Here is a 23,803-nt window from a genome sequence, read left to right as displayed (position 1 = left end):
GGCACAAAATCCCCAAGCCAGCCCTTCCTCGAAGATGCATGTGACACCAGCCCAAAGGACAGTCACTTCCAACAGAGTTCCAAAAGTGCCCTGAGCCAGGTCCCCTAAGCCATTCCATGATCAAGGGCATCCCTTTATCCTCAAACCAAGAGCTGCTTCTGCCCTCCTTGCAGTCCTCACCAGGCTACCAAGGATCCTCCAGCAGCCCTGAGCCTCTCACATGGCCTCAAAGCTACCATCCTTGCTTTTTTTTTTTTTTTCTCGAGATAACTGAAGATAAAACGCACAGTACACAGCACTGAAATCGCATTCACCTTTGAAGTTCTCCTGTCCTTTTAGAAGAGGAAAATCATTTAATCACATCTAGAGAGCCTCATCCTGAGGCCCCACAATTTGCTGTTCTCCTGCTCTCTGACTGTAGCCCCAGTGGGTTCTAATCTAAGATCAACGAGTTCCTGACATTCTGCAGACCCTCCTGTACTTGGGGGCAGGAGGCCAAGGAAAAGGACTTACTGTCCCGATGACAATGTATAGAGTGTGGACAGCTCTTCCTCAGACCTATGGTCATTTTACCTTGTTTTGTTCTCAAGATGTCTGCATCCTGGTTAAGGGTCTAGGCTCAGCATTTGAGTGCTGGAGTGGTCATTTCAGGTCCACCAAATGCTAGTCAGGGAATCCTGAATGTAGCCTCTTCATGCCTCAGTTTCCTCAACTGTGAAAGGGGATAACGATAGTATATTTCTCATGAGGTTTCTGTGAGAATTAGATACACACGGAGCATTTAGAACAGTCTCTGACACTCAGCATTCAGTAGGAATTAGCTATCATTAGTATTGTTTTATAAATTGGGGTATAAGAAATTGGTTTAAAACATTCTCTCACTGAGGGCCAGGCACAGTGGCTCAGGCCTGTAATCCCAGCACTTTGGGAGACTGAGGCAGGTAGAACACTTGAGGCCAGGAGTTCGAAACCAGCCTGGCCAACAAGGTGAAACCCCATCTCTATAAAAAAATACAAAAAGTAGGCCTGGCATGGTAGTTCACACCTATAATTGCAGCACTTTGGGAGGCCGAGGCAGGTGGATCACTTGAGGTCAGAAGTTCAAGACCAGCCTGGCTAATATGGTGAAAACTCATCTCTACTACAAAATATAAAAATTAGCTGGGTGTGGTGGCACACACGTGTAATCCCAGCTACTGGGGAGGCTGAGGCAGAAGAATCACTTGAACCCAGGAGGCGGAGGTTGCAGTGAGTCAAGAACATGCACCACTACACTCCAGCCTGGGCAACACAGCAAGACTCTGTTTAAAAAAAAAAAAAGAAAATTAGCCAGGTGTGGTGGTGCCTGCCTGTAACCCTAGCTACTCGGGAGGCTGAGGCATGAGTAATCACTTGAACCCAGGAGGCGAAGGTTGCAGTTAGCCAAGATCACACCACTGCACTCCAGCCTGGGTGACAGAGCAAGACTCCGTCTCAAACAAACAAACAAACAAAAACAAAAAACAAAAAAACAAGCTACCCTACAATTGTTTGAAATATCACCCTAAAAAAAAAAATTAGCTCACTGAGGAAAATTCAGGTTCAGGGAAATGAAGACGAAGTAGAACATTCTAGTACTGCTTCTGTGGCTCAAAACACAACCAGGTGAGGGTCAGTTCATGCAGTGACATCTAACAGGTGTGGATGTGTCACCATCCACCTGCACACCTAGGCATTTTACCCACAGTAGAAGCAGTTAGGATGAGCTCTGTTATTTGACAGTTACAGGCCAAATCCTCACTCCCTAAAGTGTAACACAAGGCAAAATAAGGGTTATTAATTTATGGATAGGTCAACTCTGCCCCCACAGTAACAGAGAGTGTTATGGACTGAATGTGTCTCCCAAAGATTCTTATGTTGAAATCCTAGCCTGCATTGTTATGGTATTAGGAGTTGGGGCCTTTGGGAAGTAATTAGGATTAGATGAGGTCATAAGGGTGAAGCCCTCATGAATGGGATTAGTGTCCTTATAAGACTCATGAGAGAGCTTGCTTCCTCATTCGACTCAATGCCAGGTGAGGATACCAAGAGAAGGCAGCAGTTTACAACCCAAAAGAGGGGCCTCAAAAAGAACTGTACCATGCTGGCACCCTGATCTCAGACTTCCAGCCTCCAGGACTGTGAGCAATAAATTCCTGTTGTTTATAAGCCACCCAGTCATTGATATTTTGTCATAGCAGCCCAAGCTGACTGAGATAGGGAGTCTCTGATTTCCCGAGCCTCTGTAGAGGGAGCCTAATTTCTCTCCAGGGTGTTTGTTCCCTGTTACCACAGTGACCTGAAAGCTGTGAAATTCTGTCCTGTGTCCATGTCACCACCAAAACCAGGTTCAAGGGGCAGTCAAGTCTAGCATTTATAAAGACCCTACATTCCAACGTTCCAGGCCAAGGCTAGGCAGCCTGGCAGCCTACTCTACCTCTAAGCAACCCCATTACCATGTAAGATATCCCAGTCTTGATGGTAGCACTGATGAAGAAGCAAGGAGAGAGGGAAAGAAAAGAGAACTACTCATTACAGAAAAGGAGAAAGGGCCGCTAAACATTTCGGTAAGAGAAGCTCCAGCATGAAAAGGAGTATTCGGCATCAAGTCTCCCAGCCCTCCACCATTTATTATCTGGCTAGTGTAACTGATATAGTTTGGATGTTTGCCCCTAAAAATCTCATGTTGGAATCTGACCACCAATGTTGGATGTGGGACCTGGTGGGAGGTGTTTGGGTCATGGGGTTGGATCCTCCATGATTGGCTTGGTGCTGCCCCATGGTAATGACTGAGTTATCATTCTAACAGTTCATGTGAGAGCCGATCGGTAAAAACAGCCTGGCCCTACCCCTTTTCTCTCTCTTACCTCCTCCTCTCTCACCATGTGACATACCTGCTCCTCCTTCACCTTCTGCCATTAGTGGAAACAGCATGAGGCCCTCAACAGAAGCAGAGCAGGTGCTGGCACCATATTTCTTGTACATCCAGCAGATCCATGTGCCATATACACCTCTTTTCTTTATAAATTACCCAACCGCAGGTGTTCCTTTAGGCTAATGCAGAATGGACTAACACAATCATGTATTCAAGTAGAAAAAAGCAGTGGAAAAATAGGGAAAAACCGTCATTACCATCTTCTGTTGAATTCAGCAGTCATGAAATTCTGAGGGTATCTCAATGACTTTCAGCAATATGCTGGTTGGTCTAAATTTTTTAAAGATTCCTTTAGATTAGTGGTGGGAAACCATATTCTTAAAGGGCTTGATAGTAAATTTTTTAGGCTTCACGGGCCATCTGGTCTTTGTCACAACTACTCAATTCTGCCATCAGCCATAGACAATAGTAAACAAATGGGTGTGACTATGTCAAAATAATACCTTACTTGTGGACACTGAAATTTGAATTCTATATAATGTTCTCATACCATGAAATACTGTTTCTTTGAACATTTAAAAATGTGAAAATCATTCATAACTCATAAGCTGCAAAAGCAGGCAATGGGCCAGATTTGGCACATGGACCACAGTTTGTCAACCTCTCCTTTAAATAACCTGGCTAATCATTTTCTTACCTATCCCACCATTGTTTCTCTGTCTTGTGCATCAAGGGGGAGGTAATGATAAATAATTCCATGACTTTTCCTTTTTTTTAGTTCACTTGGAAAAGCAACTACATAGATGGTGGGCATAGCCATTTTTCTAATTCAAGTGAATGCAGCTTTATTTCCTGAGCAGGTCCTGGAACGAGTTCCTCTCATATTGGAGTTCATATTTTATTCCAAGTGTGTAAGAGCTGTTGTTAAGTCATAACCAATGGATATTAGGCAAAAGTAAATGGCATCCAATAAATGAATAAATAGCTCCTCATTTCTGCTCTCAGAAATGAAATACTGGCAAGGGACACATTGCATAAGCAATCATGATGTTGCCTTCATAGGCTCACAGTTAAAATCACCAATAATGCATTCCTTCTTCCAACTCACTCTAAAATTCTGTATTAAGCAGTTGCTTGGAGCAAGGCCCTGTTGGATGGTAGGCAGCTTTTACAAATGACACTCACAAATGTCCCCCCTGGTCTGTTCCCCAACTTCCTTTTGCTTTCCCTTTCTTGGAACCCAGCTGCTACACTGTAAGGTAATCCAGGCTACTGTACCGAGGACAGTGGACACACAGGGTTGCCCTGGAAGATGAGACACCACGTGGAGAGAAAGCCCATGGAGAGGAGAACTGAGGCAGACAGTCAAGCTCCCAGCTTCACCAGGGACCCCACCTGATACCATGTGAAATAGAACCACCACCTAGTTAACCCATAGAATCACAAGAAATAATAAATTATTGTTATTTTAAGCCACTAGACTTGGGGATGCTTTATAGCATTGCTATGTAAGTAATTTCCTTCCCTTTCTCCCTTTTCCTTGCTTCTTGTGTTAGTTTTCTACTGCTACATAACCAATGATCATAAATGTAGTGGCTTAAAACAGAACAGTTATTATTATCTCACAGTTTTTGTGGGTCAGGAGTTGGGGCACAAACAAGCTGGGTCCTCTGCTCATGATCCTACAAGTCTACAATCAAGGTGCTAACTGGGCTGTGTTTTCATCTGCAGGCTTGACTGGGGAAGAATCTGCCTCCAAGCTCACCTAGATTGTTGGCAGAATTCATTTCTTTTTGCTGTAAGACTGAGGGTCCAGCCTTTTTCTGGCTGTCAGCTGGAAGCCACTCTCACATTCAAGGCTGCCTGTAGTTTCTGGCCATAATGGCTTCATCACACCATCAGGGAGAGTCTCTCTGCCTTGTGGAGGGTCCAGTCCCTCTTTCCAGGATTCTCAATTAAATAAGGCCCACCCAGGAGTGTAAATTAGTTCAGCCATTGTGGAAGACCGTGTGGTGATTCCTCAAAGAGCTAGAGGCAGAAATACCATTTGACCCAGCAATCCTATTACTGGGTATATGCCCAAAGGAATATAAATCATTCTATTATAAAGATAACATGCATGTGTATGTTCACTGCAGCACTATTTACAATAGCAAAGTCATGGAATTGACCTAAATGCCCATCAGTGATAGACTGGATATAGAAAATGTGGTACATATACCACACATACCACACATACCACATATACCACTGTGCAGCCATAAAAAGAACAAGATCACGTCCTTTGGAGGGACATGGTTAGAGTTGGAAGCCATTAACCTCAGCAAACTAATGCAGGAACAGAAAACCAAACCACATGTTCCCACTTATAAGTGGGACCTAAATGATGAGAACACATGGACACATGGGGGCAAACAACACATACTGGGCACCTTTGTGGGGTGGGAGAGCATCAGGAAGAATAGCTAATGGATGCTGGGCTTAATACCTGGGTAATAGAATGATCTGTGCAGTAAACCACCATGGCACATGTTTACCTATGTAAAAAACCTGCACAACCTGCACGTACATCCCAGAACTTAAAAGATTGAGAGAGGATGGACGGACGGACGGACGGAAGGAAGGAAGGAAGACCTGCCCACCTAGGATATCCCTTCTGATTAACTCAAAAATCAACTGACTTGAAACAAAACCCTTCACCTATACGAGATTCCATTGGTTAAAAGCAAGCCACAGGTCCTGCCCACACAGAAGGTAAAGAGATTACACAGGACATAAACACTAGGGGGAAGGGCTCAGGCAGGTACCCTAGGCCCTCTACACCACACTTCTTGGCAGGATGGGATATAGTGAAAGGTAGTAGGATTGCTCAGAAGTAGAGAACCTGCTCTCTTGGACTCACCAAAGAATGAAGATGAAAGACAAGTCCAGAAACAATTATTGTATTGGACACAAAGCTATACTTCCTTAAGACAGTTCCTAGGGAGTTTTGAGTTTAGGGCTCAGGCAAGGACAAATGGCCTCTGGCTGGAGAAGAAGAGGGAAGGCTCCGGGCAAACCTAAGAGAAGGGAACAAATCCCCGGAGGCTGGGGAACAGCAAGTACCTGTTCCCCTAGAGCAGTGGTCAGGAACTCCACACCTGTGGGAGGGAAACCATATGAGTGAAGTGGGCTGAGAGGAAATGAAGAGTGGTGATGAGGGTCATGTCCAAAGGAAGCATGCATTTGCTGCCTAATGGGGACAGCTGCTGCTCAGCGCCAGCAGCGGCCTTGTCATATAGGAATGTTGGACCCAAAGTGCCAGGTGTAACCCATTATGAGAGAAACTACAACTCTAAAATTTTATAGAATAATGATATGGTTTGGCTCTGTGTCCCGACGCAAATCTCATCTTGAATTGTAATCTCCAGATGTTGAGGGAGCTACCTGGTGGGAGGTGATTGGATCATGGGAGTGGTCTCCCCCATGCAGTTCTCATGACAGTGAATGAGTTCTCATGAGATTTAATGGTTTCATAAGAGGCTCTTTCCCCTTCACTCACTCTCTTACCTGCCGCCATGTAAGATGTGCCTGCTTCCCCTTCTGCCATGATTGTAAGTTTCCTGAGGCCTCCCAGCCATGCACAATTGTGAGTCAATTAAACCTCTTTTCTTTATAAATTACCCACTCTCAGGCAGTTCTTTATAGCAGTGTGAAAATGGACTAATACAAATATCTTGACTTTTAATGTTGATTGGTAATTGACAGTTTTTAAGACAGAATATGAACCAAGAAACACAAACCTGTGCATTGAATTCAACTGAGGAAATGAGTCCTTGTAAAAGTCAACAGAGGGCAGCAATATGGCAAAGCCTACAGAGTATCTAAACCCTATTCTTTGGGCTATTTCTTGTGGCAGTAGTTCCACAAGTGTGGTTCCCCACCAGCAGCCTCCACAGCACTCAGAACTAGTTAGCAGCCTCCACAGCACTCAGGAACTAGTTAGAAATGCAAACTCTCAGCCTCACTCAGATCTACTGCATCAGAAGTTGTAGAGGAACAAGCCCTCGGGTGATCCCGAAGCTCACTCAAGTTTGAGAACTACTGTTTTATGGGAATCACATTCCAGCCTTGAGATCATTTTTTTCTGTCCTGAACCCATTTCCCATTTTTACAATCTTGAAGATTGTCAATTACAACATGGCACAACTCTCTACTGAATAGCTAACATTCAAAATAATGGAGAAAGATGACTGCTCAGACATTGCTCATCATCTCACTTTAACACAATGCTGACTCGTATTGGGTTTTTATGCGAGTTGATTACCTGCACCTTCACATGGAAGTTCATAAAGAAGAGAATGTATATGTATAAGAATGTCGTGGAACTCTCCAGAATAGGCCAGAGGGTAAGAAAGACTGCTGTTAACTTGTAATCATAAAAGAAGACCCTTTTGCTACAGAAAGAAAATCCACGTCTGCTTGATAATACTTGATAAGTAGATGAAACTGCTTTAAGTAATGTTGAAATTTCCAGAATTCTGGTTTCAATTAATCCAAGAACACATCTGGCCTAAAATGAATACTATTCATTTGGAAAGATACACTGAAATTTGTGTTCTGTCTGGAGAATTAGGACTTTGCAGCCCTCATCCTATGCCTCTACAAGTAAGGACAGGGCATTTAAATACCAATATTCTTGGGTAAATGCTATCCATTGAATGTCACCAAGTGGGAAAGATTCATGTGATACAACATGTGAGACTCACATGAAAAAACACTTGCTGTTCATAGAGCTGCTTATTAAAACTCCCCTTCACTTTCTTCTGCTTTTATAAATGGCTCTAAATAATGCAAAATATCCTTCACCATGATTTGAGATGTCATGACATTTGTGAACATTCTATTTGGCTGCAAAATGTCCATGGCCCTACTCATGTTTACTTATACTGGAGCCTCCCTCTTAGCACCCTCAGTCACTCAGCCACCTGGCAGGGCTGTGCATTAGGCCCTGCCAGACACTCAGCACTGGGCCGTGTGCTACAGAGGTGCAATTGTGTCAAGCAGTCTCCTCCTTTCACATCATGTATGTTTATTATGGACTAATTCTGGCCTCTACCTGTCTCTGGAAGTTACCACATGAACTACTGCTGACATCTAATATAACCCTGTCTAAGAGTGAACCTCCATCTACTTCAAGGGTTGGACTGAACTCAGTGTTTATGGTTGATCAAATTTATTCCTGGATATCCTCTGGGCAGGAGACATCTCAGAATCCCACATAGTCAGCTCAGCACCGCCAGCTTTTTCTCCAGCTTCAGAGGTGATGGCTCTTTTCAAGACTGGATAGCAGGGAAAGGAGTTGGCACCCATTTGGGGACCATGTTGCACAAAATGTACATAGTCTTAAAGACCAGGCTCACACTTGGTGAGGTGAGATGGCAGTGACAGGTGTGGACCAACAGTGACTAAGGGAATATAGAAAGACACCTCCCATCTCATGTTCAGAGTATGTGCTCCCTAGATAGAGTTGAGGACACAGCTGTCATTTGTCTCCTGTTTCTTTTTACCAGTGTGTTTAATTAGTTTAATTCCAAGAAATTAAGTATGCAAAACAGATAAAGCAGTAAGAACTTGGCCTGGACTGACTCGTGTACCTATAGAGACAGTCAGGATAACACTACTGGCACATGCAGTAGAAAAACACCTTTGTGATACCCCCAGAAGAGCACCCACTTTGATGTCTTTTCCCTGCTAAAATTCCACCATTTAGGTGAGACAGTGACCACCAATTGTCAGTCTACTGGCTGGTGCCCACTGAGAAACTTGTTAAAAACATGGATTACTGAACCACATCCCCAGAGATTTTGCTGCTGGAGGGGTGGGGTAGGATACAGGTATACATAATTTTAAAGATCTCCCCAGGGAACTCAGGCAAGATAACAGCTTGAGAAACCTCTGAGTTCAGGCACTCAGAATACACCAAAAATATTAGTATCAGTCAATTAATAACCACAGAATGGCCTCAAAAGGTTAATAACTGTCAACGTGGAAAGCAAAGACAGGATCAGAATAGAGAACAGACAAGTTCTGACAATGGTGAAGAACAGCAGTGGGAGATAGAGAGAAGTTTCTGGGTGGTAATGGGGGCCGTGGGAGGAAGTATACAAACACAATATGTAAAGGAGAGGCCTGCAGGGCTACCATGACTGATTTCACCATTCTATAGATGCTGGGCCCAACATGCAGCTCTGCCTCAAGGGAAAATAAAAATAAAGAAAAGCACAGCCCAATATGGATGAAGCACACTTCACAATGAATCTTTTCACAGAATACGTCCACTATGTCTTTACAAGTTTCTTCTCTCCTCCATAAGTTTCATTTTTGAAAACAAGAAAAGCCGGTCTTCAGTTTTGGTCAACCAAAAAACACAAGGCTGAGAAACCACAGATCATTATGAGATTAAGTCTACATGAGGCACTTACTCATGGACAAGCTGGAGATTACAGTAAAGATTCTCAATGGAGTCCACTGCACAGACGGCATCAGCATCAACTTACCTTTCGATCTGGCCAATTGTATTTCGCAAAGATTGTATCATAGGTGTCCACCGCTCCATCAGTTATGAGCATGATGGCCTGACTGCAGATACTTCCTTGTCCCGTGTGGTTGAACTAGGGAAAGAAATAAGTTCAAAATAGTATACACATCAGAGAATTCTGTGTATCAGTGAAAAATCAGAGACATGAGACCTGGGACCAAGAAAGCCTTTTAAAATGACAGCACACTGTCCACCACCAAAACAACCTACACAAAAAGTCTTTACACACAGATCACCACATTTGCTCTGACAAATTGGATCTTTAAGCCAAAAATAAAATTCTAAGCCCTCCAACCAACCGAACAGACCTTACTGTTGGCCAAGGGAATCCCAAAGAAATCTGAAAAAGTACTTCAGGCCATGCTAGGAAGTGGGGGAAGGGTAAGACATACCTGGTTATACCCCCTCCCTCTGGAGTTTTGGGAGAACTGATCAGCACTAATGTTAAAACCACAATCTTAAGACTGACAAAACAGACTCTTTGTAGCAATAATATACAAAATTCCAACCTGACTCTGGCATAGCACCGAAAGGCAGATAGTAGGCCCTGAAGGAAATCAAGGTATTTTACTCCAAAATATATTTATTTATTTGGAAATGGTCATATAAAGTCTTCTCCTGTGGGGGATATTTGCATTCGCTAGAGAATTTCCTTCCCTTTCTAGGTCTTTTCCTAATCCAGGAGAGATTTAACTAAGACTTTGACATCTTTTAAGGTCTGAAAAGAGATATTTGCCATCTATTCTCTCTGAAGCCTGCCACTTAGAGGCTTCATCTACATAACAAAACCCTGGCTTCCACACCCCTCTTAACTCAAGGATTTCTTTCTGCTGACTTCAACTCTTCATGCAAAGCTTAATTCTTTCAACCAATTGCCAGTCAGAAATCTTTGAATCCACCTATGACCTGTAAGTGCCCCCTATCCCTTTGAAATGTCTTGCCTTTCCAGGCTGAACCAATGTATACCTTACATGTATTATGTCTTTGCCTGTAACTTCAGTCTTCCTTAAATGTATAAAACCAAGCTGTAACATGACCACAACTTAGGCATATGCTCTCAGGACCCCTTGAGGCTGCACCCCAGGACACGGTCATTCATATTTGGCTCAGAATAAATATCTTTAAATACTTCATCGAGCTTGGCTTTTTCTTTTTTTTTTTTTCCAATAGATCCAAATACAGATCACAGGGGGATTTCAAAAAATACACATGAGGTGGGAAGGAAGAGTCTAGGATTGCACAACCTCTCTTACCTTCAGGTATGGACTGTGTTTTAGGAAATAAGCCCAAAGGAGTTGGCACAGAAATGTTTTAGGGACACAATATACAAACAATGGGCTACCTGAGAGACAATATCTCTTTCAAAATCTAAATGAGGCTAGTTCGGGTGGATCTGATGAGTACAGAATGCAGCATATAATAAAATCAAGGAGGTTTTAGGCATATAGAGAGAAAGTCAGTAACATGACAATTCACTTGAGAAGCCCAAGTATTTTCTTAATAAGGGTTCATTTCAAATTTATATTGTTGGCATGTAAACTTACGTATTAGTTTATACGTTAGCATGTATGGCATGCTGAAGTTCTAAGATTGCGCTCACTGGTATGTAAAACCCTAGACTTCTTCAACTTTCAGCTTTATGTAAGATTTTAGCAGCTCTCAGCCTTTGTGAGTGGTAGGCAGCTAGAGTGACTTAATATGGTTGCCAGAGCAGAATGTCCTTCCCTAGAATCGGGGTGAAAAATTCCCTTAATTAATGCTATTAATGATGCAATTGAAAGTAATACCATGTCCTTTAAAATCCCTACAATTACATGTCAATGCTGCGAGATGGGAAACACATAAAAAATCTTCAACCTTCAGTAAGTAAAAACCTTCTCTATTAAAATCTGCAAAGTGTATTCATTTGTTCTAAAATTATTTGCTAAGTGCCCACACAGCACTAGGAATGAAACATACAAAAATCTCTTCCCTCAGGTAGCTTCGTATTCTCTTTGGGAATGTCAGGCCTCTGAGCCCAAGCCAAGCCATCGCATCCCCTCTGACCTGCATGTATACGCCCAGATGGCCTGAAGTAACTAAAGAATCACAAAAGAAGTGAATATGCCCTGCCCCACTTTAACTGATGACATTCCACCACAAAAGAAGTGTAAATGGCCAGTCCTTGCCTTAACTGATGACATTACCTTGTGAAAGTCCTTTTCCTGGCTCATCCTGGCTCAAAAAGCACCCCCACTGAGCACCTTGCGACCCCCGCTCCTACCCGCCAGAGAACAAACCCCCTTTGACTGTAATTTTCCTTTACCTACCCAAATCCTATAAAACGGCCCCACCCTTATCTCCCTTCCCTGACTCTCTTTTCGGACTCAGCCCGCCTGCACCCAGGTGAAATAAACAGCCTTGTTGCTCACACAAAGCCTGCTTGGTGGTCTCTTCACACAGACGCGCATGAAATTTGGTGCCGTGACTCGGATCGGGGGACCTCCCTTGGGTGATCAATCCCCTGTCCTCCTGCTCTTTGCTCCGTGAGAAAGATCCACCTACGACCTCACGTCCTCAGACCAACCAGCCCAAGAAACATCTCACCAATTTCAAATCCGGTAAGCGGCCTCTTTTTACTCTCTTCTCCAACCTCCCTCACTATCCCTCAACCTCTTTCTCCTTTCAATCTTGGCGCCAAACTTCAATCTCTCCCTTCTCTTAATTACAATTCATTTTCTGGTAGAGACAAAAGAGACATGTTTTATCCGTGAACCCAAAACTCCGGCGCCAGTCATGGACTGGGAAGGCAGCCTTCCCTTGGTGTTTAATCATTGCAGGGACGCCTCTCTGATTTCACCTTTCAGACCACGCAGGGACGCCTGCCTTGGTCCTTCACCCTTAGCGGCAAGTCCCGCTTTCCTGGGGCAGGGGCAAGTACCCCTCAACCCCTTCCCCTTCACCCTTAGCAGCAAGTCCCGCTTTCCTGGGGCAGGGGCAAGTACCCCTCAACCCCTTCCCCTTCACCCTTAGCAGCAAGTCCCGCTTTCCTGGGGCAGGGGTAAGTACCCCTCAACCTCTTCTCCTTCACCCTTAGCGGCAAGTCCTGCTTTTCTGGGGCAGGGGCAAGTACCCCTCAACCCCTTCTCCTTCACCCTTAGCAGCAAGTCCCGCTTTCCTAGGGGGCAAGAACCCCCCAGTCGCTTATTTTCATGCCCCAACTTCTTATCTCTGCGCCCCAATCACTTATTTCCGTGCCCCAATCCCTTATTTCCATGCCCCAACCCTTTCTCTGCTTTTCTGGAGGGAAAGAAACCCCCACCCCTTCTCCGTGTCTCTACTCTTTTCTCTGGGCTTGCCTCCTTCACTATGGGCAAGCTTCCACCTTCCATTCCTTTCTTCTCCCTTAGCCTGTATTCTTAAGAACTTAAAATCTCTTCAATTCTCACCTGACCTAAAATCTAAGCGTCTTATTTTCTTCTGCAATGCCACTTGACCCCAATACAAACTCAACAGTAGTTCCAAATAGCCAGAAAACGGCACTTTCAATTTTTCCATCCTGCAAGATCTAAATAATTCTTGTCGTAAAATGGGCAAATGGTCCGAGGTGCCTGACGTCCAGGCATTCTTTTACACATCAGTCCCTTCCTAGTCTCTGTGCCCAGTGCAACTCGTCCCAAATCTTCCTTCTTTCCCTCCCGCCTGTCCCCTCAATACCAACCCCAAGAGTCGCTGAGTCTTTCTAATCTTCCTTTTCTACAGACCTATCTGACCTCTCCCCTCCTCGACACGCCGAGCTAGGTCCCAATTCTTCCTCAGCCTCCACTCCTCCACCCTATAATCTTTTTATTACCTCCCCTCCTCACACCTGCTCTGGCTTACAGTTTCATTCCGTGACTAGCCCTCCCCAACCTGCCCAGCAATTTATTCTTAAAAAGGTGGCTGGAGCTAAACGCATAGTCAAGGTTAATGCTCCTTTTTCTTTATCCCAAATCAGATAGTGTTTAGGCTCTTTTTCATCAAATATAAAAATCTAGCCCAGTTCATGGCTCGTTTGGCAGCAACCCTAAGACACTTTACAGCCCTAGCCCCTAAAAGGTCAAAAGGCCATATTATTCTCAATATACATTTTATTACCCAATCTGCTCCGACATTAAATAAAACTCCAAAAACTGGAATCTGGCCCTCAAGCCCCACAACAGGACTTAATTAACCTCACCTTCAAGGTGTGTAATAACAGAAAAAAGTTGCAATTCCTTGCCTCCACTGTGAGACAAACCCCAGCCATATTTCCAGCACACAAGAACTTCCAGACGCCTGAACTGTAGCACCCAGACGTTCCTCCAGAACCTCCTCCCCCAGGAACCTGCTACACATGCCGGAAATCTGACCATTGGGCCAAGGAACGCCCGCAGCCCGGGATTCCTCCTAAGCCACGTCCCATCTGTGTGGGACCCCACTGAAAATCGGACTGTTCAACTCACCTGGCAGCCAGTCCCAGAGCTCCTGGAACTCTGGCCCAAGGCTCTCTGACTGACTCCTTCTTGGCTTACTGGCTGAAGACTGACGCTGCTTGATCGCCTCAGAAGCCCCGTAGACCATCACGGACGCCGAGCTTTAGGTAACTCACAGTGGAGGGTAAGTCCGTCCCCTTCTTAATCAATACGGAGGCTACCCACTCCACATTACCTTCTTTTCAAGGGTCTGTTTCTCTTGCCTCCATAACTGTTGTGGGTATTGACAGCCAGGCTTCTAAACCTCTTAAAACTCCCCAACTCTGGTGCCAACTTAGACAATACTCTTTTAAGCACTCCTTTTTAGTTATCCCCACCTGCCCAGTTCCCTTATTAGGCTGAGACACTTTAACTAAATTATCTGCTTCCCTGACTATTCCTGGACTACAGCTATATCTCATTGCCGCCCTTCTTCCCAATCAAAAGCCTCCTTTGCGTCCTCCTCTTGTATCCCCCCACCTTAACCCACAAGTATAAGATACCTCTACTCCCTCCTTGGCGACCGATCATGCACCCCTTACCATCTCATTAAAACCTAATCACCCTTACCCTACTCAACGCCAATATCCCATCCCGCAGCACACTTTAAAAAGATTAAAGCCTGTTATCACTCGTCTGCTACAGCATGGCCTTTTAAAACCTATAAACTCTTCTTACAATTCCCCCATTTTACCTGTCCTAAAACCAGACAAGCCTTACAAGTTAGTTCAGGATCTGCGCCTTATCAACCAAATTGTTTTGCCTATCCACCCCGTGGTGCCAAACCCGTATACTCTCCTATCCTCAATACCTCCCTCTACTACCCATTAGTCTGTTCTAGATCTCAAACATGCTTTCTTTACTATTCCTTTGCACCCTTCATCCCAGCCTCTCTTTGCTTTCACTTAGACTGACCCTGACACTGATTAGGCTCAGCAAATTACCTGGGCTGTACTGCCACAAGGCTTCACAGACAGCCCCCATTACTTCAGTCAAGCCCAAATTTCATCCTCATCTGTTACCTATCTCGGCATAATTCTCATAAAAACACACGTGCTTTCCCTTCTGATCGTGTCCGATTAATCACCCAAACCTCAATCCCTTACAAAACAACAACTCCTTTCCTTCCTAGGCATGGTTAGTGCAGTCAGAATTCTTACACAAGAGCCAGGACTGCACCCTGTAGCCTTTCTGTCCAAACAACTTGACCTTACTGTTTTAGCCTAGCCCTCATGTCTGCGTGCAGAGGCTGCCGCTGCTTTAATACTTTTAGAGGCCCTAAAAATCACAAACTATGCTCAACTCACTCTCTACATTTCTCGTAACTTCCAAAATCTATTTTCTTCCTCATACCTGACGCATATGCTTTCTGCTTCCTGGCTCCTTCAGCTGTACTCACTCTTTGGTAAGTCCCACAATTACCATTGTTCCTGGCCCGGACGTCAATCCGGCCTCCCACATTATTCCTGATACCACACCTGACCCCCACGACTGTATCTCTCTGATCCACCTGACATTCACCCCATTTTCCCATATTTCCTTCTTTCCTGTCCCTCACCCTGATCACGCTTGGTTTATTGATGGCAGTTCCACCAGGCCTAATCGCCACATACCAGCAAAGGCAGGCTATGCTATAGTACAAGCCACTAACCCGCCTCTCAGAACCTCTCATTTCCTTTCCATCGTGGAAATCTATCCTCAAGGAAATAACTTCTCAGTGTTCCATCTGCTATTCTACTACTCCTCAGGGATTATTCAGGCCCCCTCCCTTCCCTACACATCAAGCTCGAGGATTTGCCCCCACCCAGGACTGGCAAATTAGCTTTACTCAACATGCCCGAGTCAGGAAACTAAAATACCTCTTAGTCTAAATAGACACTTTCACTGAATAAGTAAAGGCCTTTCCTACAGGGTCTGAGAAGGCCACCACAGTCATTTCTTCCGTTCTGTCAGACATAATTCCTCAGTTTAGCCTTCCCACCTCAATACAGTCTGATAACAGATGAGCCTTTATTAGTCAAATCAGCCAAGCAGTTTTTCAGGCTCTTAGTATTCAGTGAAACCTTTATATCCCTTACAGTCCTCCATCTTCAAGAAAGGTAGAATGGACTGAAGGTCTTTTAAAAACACACCTCACCAAGCTCAGCCACCAAAAAGGACTGGACAATACTTTTATCACTTTCCCTTCTCAGAATTCAGGCCTGTCCTTGGAATGCTACAAGGTACAGCCCATTTAAGCTCCTGTATAGATGCTCCTTTTTATTAGGCCCCAGTCTCATTCCAGACACCGGACCAACTTAGACTGTGCCCCCAAAAAAACTTGTCATCCCTACTATTTTCTGTCTAGTCATACTCCTATTTACCGTTCTCAACTACTCATACATGCCCTGCTCTTGTTTACACTGCCGGTTTACACTGTTTCTCCAAGCCATCACAGCTGATATCTCCTGGTGCTATCCCCAAACCGCCATTCTTAACTCTTGAAGTAAATAAATAATCTTTGCTGGCAGGACTATGCTGAATCTCCTTAGGCACTCTCTAATCAGATGCCCTAGGTCCTCCCAATTCTTAGACCTTTTATACCTGTTTTTCTCCTTATTCCATGTAGTTTTTCAGTTCATACAAAACCGTATCCAGGCCATCACCAATCATTCTATACAACAAATGTTTCTTCTAACAACCCCACAATATCACCCCTTACCATAAGATCTCCTTTCAGCTTAATCTCTCCCACTCTAGGTTCCCACGCCGCCCCTAATCCCGCTTGAAGCAGACCTGAGAAACATCGTCCACTCTCTCTCCATACCACCCCACAAAAATTTTCACCGCCCCAACACTTCAACCTATTTTGTTTTATTTTTCTTATTAAGAAGGCAGGAATGTCAGGCCTCTGAGCCCAAGCCAAGCCATCGCATCCCCTGTGACCTGCATGTATACGCCCAGATGGCCTGAAGTAACTAAAGAATCACAAAAGAAGTGAATATGCCCTGCCCCACCTTAACTGATGACATTCCACCACAAAAGAAGTGTAAATGGCCAGTCCTTGCCTTAACTGATGACATTACCTTGTGAAAGTCCTTTTCCTGGCTCATCCTGGCTCAAAAAGCACCCCCACCGAGCACCTTGCGACCCCCACTCCTGCCCACTGAGCACCTTGCGACCCCCACTCCTACCCGCCAGAGAACAAACCCCCTTTGACTGTAATTTTCCTTTACCTACCCAAATCCTATAAAACGGCCCCACCCTTATCTCCCTTCGCTGACTCTCTTTTCGGACTCAGCCCGCCTGCACCCAGGTGAAATAAACAGCCTTGTTGCTCACACAAAGCCTGTTTGGTGGTCTCTTCACACGGACGCGCATGAAAGGGAAGACATACAAAAACAAGGTAAATAAGTAAACTACGTTGTATGTTTGATAATGGTGATGTTAAGGGTGGGGAAAGAAGACAGCAAAGAAGGATAGGAAATGGGAGGGGGCAAATTCTAGAAACCGTAGTCAGGGAAGACCTCACTGAGAAGGTGATATTTGAATTACACCTGAGAGATGTGAGTATCTGAGGGAAAGATATTCCAGGAAGGGCAAACGTTAAGTGCAAAGGCACTGAGTGGGAGTGTGCCTGGCAGGTTCAATCTATTGAACCATGACACTGGGGAGGGATGGTGGCTACTCTTGGCTTTGCTGGCTGGCCACTGGTGAATGAGAGACGTAATAAAGCATTCAAATTAAAGATATTAATGCCTAGTCTTCAGGCACTTAGACATCTGATGTGGAGTCTGAAGTTGCAGTAACTTGAGAGAAGACCATACATAACTGGATAGATGAATAGATAGATAAATGGATGAATGGAATTGCCTTATGGCCATACTGAGACACAGCAAAGCCAACTCGAATCACGCATGGGGTACCATGGCATAGGGGAAAGCACTCGATGTCATCTCAGCAACACAGCTGTGTGCCTGGGATAAGTTTCCTTCCAGAGCTTTCATTCTTCCACAGACTAGATAAGAATAACATCCTTAAGTGGTTGGTACACCACAGGTTAAATGTTCAATGTTTGTTATATGCCAGGCTACGTGTATTAACACGAATTTACTTAATCCTTACTAGCCTCTGAGGTAGGTACTACTGAGACAGCCAGGTGGGAAGGACTCCTTGGCAAAACTCCAACCAGCCTGTACACTGGGAGGAATGTGCACTGGGATGGAGCCACAGAAGTTTGTGTCCAGTTTGCAGCGGGGAGGAGCCTGGTCCCTCCTCTTCCTGTGAGGAACCTGGAATTCAATCTGTGAGGTGGGAAGAAGCATGTACTAGCAGGACTAGTACCTGTTTCCCTTTTTTTGCCCAATAAATCCGATTTTTCTTACTCTTCAAACTTCTGCAAGCCTAAACTTTCATGGCCATGTGACAAGGATCCTGTCTTTAGCTGAGCTAAGGAAAAATCTTCCAAGGCTATCATTATCTTTATTTTACAGGTAGGAAACTAAGGCACAGAGAGATTAGCTAACTTGCCCCAGGTCACACAGCTACTATCTGACATAGCTGGGATTTGAATCCAGACCATCAAGCTCTAGAATCTACTCTCCAATTTAGCACACAATATGGCCTTTCAGTAATACAGGAAGATCAGTAAGCAAATGGATAGGTGGTGGGGCTCCAAAAGTATTAATCTCCTCCTCCTGCCTCTACTTCCTCCATCCCTTTTAGGGTTTCAGGGTCACAGGGGAGTCACCAGGGCTGTGATCCTGAGGGTGAGTGCTCCTTACATGTGGTGCCCCAGACACTTTCCTCATGTTAGTCCTGGCCCTGGCAGCCACTCCTGCAACTCCGACTGCACACGTGCAATTGAGTTAATGAGCAGACGCAGCCCCTGACACTGTCACGTTAGTAGGTAGAAACACCTGGAAACTCCGCTATCACACCACAAAGCTTTCCACGCAACCACTATTCTACTGTCTTTATCAATATAACTTACTATTCCAGAAAATGCTTGCCCAGGAAGGTAAAACTCGGAAATAACCTCATTGCTTATTCCAGGAACTTCTTGAAAGACCCATCAATTCTTCAATAGAAAGCATAAAAGGACAATTTACACCCTAAGACTGAACCCCTGACCTCAAAATCTTTCCCTTGCTATGTTCACCAACCTCAACAGAAATATTAGGATTCTTACCTGATCCTAGCCAAGCCCCCTCCCTCATCTCCCATTAAAAGGTCCATCTTCAACCAAACTTCAGTCTCAATAAATATCTGGATATTGTCCTTCCAACTCTGGGAAGCTGCTAAGACTCTGTCCTTACTGCAGAAGAAAAAACAGCCTTGTACCCTGGTCTTCTCAACAGGTTGTTCTGGAGATGTTCTGGGGAGACTGCATTAAACACAGCTTCGCACCATTGAATAAACTCAGCAACAAGCCAATGCATAAAAGTAATCTATGCTTGAGGTCACAGAAGCTTCAAGGTGAAAAAAATAGAATACTCTAGGGCCATTGTTCACAAACTCATTTGAAAACATCCTGGAAAAATTTTCCCAAACACATGGAAAGAAAGAGAGGAAAAAAGAAGATATCTGAATAATGTGGACTAGAATAAAGAGTTGCCAGGAGCTGTTTATTTAAAAACAGTACTTTCTTCTCTGGCTGAGTCCCTGGTATTCTCTGCTGCAATCTGTAGCTGGAGAATTTTGAAGAATGCAATTAAATTCAAATGGTTTGATGAGTAATATCTTTTCTCTTCATATTTGTCTAAAACTTTTTTTTATTGAATAGCGAGAGTGATGAAAGTGTTTTCCATAATAATAACAATGACAAGGGCCTGATGATGAACTACAATTAGCTCAGTGATTCATCAGTTAGCAGTGAAATTTTCAATGCATCCTGACATTTAGAGCATTTGGTTGTGATTAACAGTCTTTGAAATGTCACTGAATTTTATTTAATTGGCTAAGAAAAAATTTTAAAAGGTAATCACTGCAAAGATCACATTCATCGCCAAAAATGATAATTGCAGTTGTCACATGACAAGGTAGATGCTAACTACTGTGGCAAACTGGCTCTGTGTTCTTACAGAATCTAATGAATGCAGCAGAGATCAAGAGCTTGAAGGGGCTTAGAAGTTTATTTGAATGCTCCTTTCAAAGCCATTTGTATCAACAACTGCAAGCCTTTAAGTCATCTGAGCAAATACCAAAACTGAAATGCAGGTAACTGTAAAACAGAATTAACTCCATTCAATTATAGTAACCTCTGAACCATTCTAAGCTCCAGCCACGATCACAATTTTAAGCACGTGTGTGTGTGCGTGTATGTGTGTGTTCAAGAAATAACTTTTTATTTCATATTGACTTGTAAAGGCAGGCATAATACACAAGAAGATAATATCACTTAAAGGTCATATTGATGAAGTAGAAAATATTAATAGATAAAGCTTCATTTTCATGGGAGATTAACCACCTCTGTGTTTGTCAAAGAGTTTAGCTATTTAAAAGCTCACCGGCAATAGATGATATGAAATGTTTCTCCCTATGAGATAAATGTGCACTCAAACAAATATAGTGTTAATCGCCAACCAATCTCAAGCTGGGACATTTTGTAACATTTATCGTGTGTGTGTGTGTGTGTGTGTATGTGTGTGTGTTTTGATGGAGTCTTGCTCTGTCACCCAGGCTGAAGTGCAGTGGTACAATCTGAGCTCACTGCAACCTCTCCCTCCTGGGTTCAAGTGATTCTCCTGCCTCAGCCTCCCGAATAGCTGGGATTACAGGCGCCTACCACCATGCCTGACTAATTTTTCTGTATTTTTAGTAGAGACGGGATTTCACCATGTTGGTCAGGCTGGTCTCGAACCCCTGACCTCTGGTGATCCGCCCACCTCGGCCTCCCAAAGTGCTGGGATTACAGGTGTGAGCCACCGTGCCTGGCCTATCATTGTGTTTTTAAAAAAACATTTATTTGGCTTTTTGCTTTCCAAGATCTATATTCAGCTCATCTGGTTATCTGACTGACCAGACTCCAGAGGTATTTTTACAGGGGTATGGAGGGTTTTCCTGTTCAAAAATACTTCCCTCACAAAGATTCAGGGTAAAAAAAGTCCACCATGTGTTGGTGATTTCTCTGGGTCTTAATAGTCCCTGTGAAAGTGTGAATACACCCTCTTGGAGCATACAATATTATGCCCCAAAATGTGGTTGGTGAGCTGTAACTTCTACAAGATGCTAATACGGAGATGATGGTATGATATAAAGTGTTCCTGGGTTAGTAAGTGTGGGTAAACACATTTTTAAAGGTTTGTTCACTGCAGGACTTCTCAAGGCCTTTGATATGCGCAAGTACCTTGTGAGTCTGCAAGAGGAGGATGGCATCTCCTCACCTTGACCACAACCCCCATGTGGGAGTACCTTGGCAGGCCGGCATTAAACTGCGCATGCTATGGGAAATAGTGTCTTAGGAGGGTCTGAGAACAAAGGTGACAGATGGAAGGGATGCACAGAGAAAGGGTACCAGGGAAAGGAACAGAAAACAGAGGAAGGGGAGCAGACACTCCTAATGACTTGGGCAAAGAGAACCAAAGCATTTGTAGTGGGAGCTGTGTCTAGAGACCTGGGGTCTCAGTGGTCACAGAGGTGGCACTTCTCACCCAGCCCAGCACTGCTGAAAGGGAGCCAGGTCCCGCCTCATCAGGCTGAATCTCAACCCCACGAGAAAGGGACCACCAGGACCACCTCATGGGTGTGTGACATGCACAGCTGCACAAGATGACACTGAGAAAGCTCCACACTTGGTTCAACGCTTTGCTACCATTACCTTAAAATTCTCAAATAACTGTGAACAAGAAACCCTGCAAACTCTGGCTGAGTCAGGCTTCTCAGCCCAACCTGCCTTACTCCAGAGGCCACAGACTTAACCATACAACAATCTCCTAACCCTTTCTCCTTCGCCACTTAGGCCAGAGAACAGGGAAACAGAAATTCACTGCAGGGAAGACTTCCAAACAACGGACTCCACAGCTCAGAGAAGTCTACCCCTGCTCTGGCCACTAGGTTTTTGAGATAAAATGAGACAGAATTTTCAAATTGTGACAGGTCTTTTCAATATCACCACCTGGAAAGAGCCTGCTGAGATGCAGAGACCCAAGCCCTAAGAAGGCACCTGCCCAGCAGCCTAGTCCTCTGTCCTCGCCGGCTGTGTCACTAAAACTATTACTTTGCTGTCAACAGAGATGTACTGTCCAAAACACGGACTCTTACATAAATGTTTACATCCTGTAGCCAACAGCCCCTTGGAGCTCATGAGGTGACCGGGCCTTTGGATTTGTACTGAGGAAGTTGACTTGGCACCTTCTCTCCAGATTTTTCTCTTCTCCTCTGCAGTCATGACACTGGCTCAGGACTGAGATCTAAACAGTCATCTTCGTGGCAACAGGTATTATTGGTAAAAGAGAGTCCAGAAATTAGGGCCTAGCCTTTCTTGAGAGGCCAGTATAGCTGAGTAGTAAAAACTCAAGTTTTGGAGTCAGGCGTAACTAACCCACAATCCAAGTTATGAACTGTGGAGTGAATGACTCACCTGCCTGGGCCTCTGCTTGCTCACCTGCAAAATGACAACAGCCTGCCCTACAGAGCTGCCTGCAGACCAACAGCAGTAAGGCCTTGGGAGTCTCTGCTGGTCTCCCAGCTCCTGCTTGACGCCTCAAGGTGATGTTGCTCCATTTAGTGCCTGTTTGTTCTCAGACTATCCCATGCCTTCTTCCTGCAAACCACAGCTCTCAAGCTCCCCAACAGTTTGACAAGGATCATACAAAGGGGAAACGAAGCAAGTAAAGAATCAAGGTATTTCTAAGCAATTTCTCTAAGCTCTCAGGGCATAGGCATTTTCTGGCCGTGACTGTGTCTCCTCCATAGTTCCAGCTTCCACAGGACAGGTCCTTGCCTCCATAGTCACAGTTCTTCTTGGGTAGCCTCCTCCACACTTCTGAATGGCCCATCTGAATGGCCACAGTGACCCGGCTCTGATGTCACCCCTCCTGCCTGTTGTACCCCCTGTCCTAGAGAGGAGATGCCTCCTGCTGATGCTAATCTGTGGATTGCTTCATTCTCTGGTTTCTCAGCTTTTCCATCCCTTATGCCATCAATTGCCCGAATTAAACTCCTACTATTTAAAATACCTAGAGTGGTTTTTATTTCTCTGCTTCTTAACATCTTCACTGCTATCTCCCTAGTCCAAGTCACCATTATCTTTACCCAGATAACTTAATAGCCTCCCTGTTATTGTCCTTGCCCTCCTAGGGTTGCTTCTAAATACAGCAGCCAGAAAAATGCTGTTGAGTTCAAGACCATGTCATTCTCTGCCTAGACCCTCCAATGGCTTTCCACTCCACAGTCAAAGCCCTCATTAGTGTCTCTATGATGCTACTCAATTTGGCTCCTGCTGCTTCCACGGTCTCATTCCCTAGCATTCTCTCTTCCCCACTGTGCTCTGGTTTGACCTCACTGGCTGGCATCTGGTTCCCTAGATGACTTAAATGGCCAGCCAGTCTCACTCTCCCGTCCCATGCCTATAGATCTGCTCAGTGTCAGCCAGAGCTGGCCCAGAATTTTTTTCTTTTTCTATTTTTTTTGAGACGGAGTCTCGCTCTGTCGCCCAGGCTGGAGTGCAGTGGCACAATCTCAGCTCACTGCAAGCTCCGGGTTAACACCATTCTCCTGCCTCCACCTCCCGAGTAGCTGGGACTACAGGCACCCGCCACCATGCCTGGCTAATTTTTTGTATTTTTAGTAGAGATGGGGTTTCAGTGTGTTAGCCAGGATGGTCTGGATCTCCTGACCTCATGATCCGCCCATCTCGGCCTCCCAAAGGGCTGGGAT

At 44.6% G+C, this 23,803-nt stretch overlaps 1 protein-coding gene and 1 long non-coding RNA gene across 9 annotated transcripts in view; one reads left to right on the top strand and one right to left on the bottom strand.

Annotated features, from left to right (window-relative positions):
• CACNA2D3 (calcium voltage-gated channel auxiliary subunit alpha2delta 3) overlaps window positions 1–23,803 on the bottom strand; it is a 939,729-nt gene that overhangs the window by 416,501 nt on the left and 499,425 nt on the right. For all 3 annotated transcript variants that reach the window (XM_031009416.3, XM_031009417.3, XM_055383540.2), the window contains exon 11: window positions 9,433–9,546. In XM_031009416.3, the coding sequence (XP_030865276.1) occupies window positions 9,433–9,546 (114 nt within the window). The remainder of the gene's footprint in view (window positions 1–9,432; window positions 9,547–23,803) is intronic.
• LOC109026355 (uncharacterized) lies at window positions 11,387–23,383 on the top strand. 6 transcript variants are annotated; one of them, XR_010132832.1, is made up of 3 exons: window positions 11,435–14,090; window positions 17,226–18,693; window positions 19,285–19,665. It is a non-coding gene; the product is annotated as an uncharacterized lncRNA (long non-coding RNA). The 6 variants fall into 6 exon arrangements; XR_010132831.1 differs by having other exon boundaries at window positions 11,437–14,090; window positions 17,226–18,235; XR_010132830.1 differs by having other exon boundaries at window positions 11,441–11,763; window positions 11,916–14,090; window positions 17,226–19,665.

The sequence above is a fragment of the Gorilla gorilla genome, chromosome 2 (genome assembly GCF_029281585.2).
Source record: "Gorilla gorilla gorilla isolate KB3781 chromosome 2, NHGRI_mGorGor1-v2.1_pri, whole genome shotgun sequence".
NCBI classification, from domain to species: Eukaryota; Metazoa; Chordata; class Mammalia; order Primates; family Hominidae; genus Gorilla; species Gorilla gorilla.
This window is presented reverse-complemented; position numbering and strand designations above follow the sequence as displayed.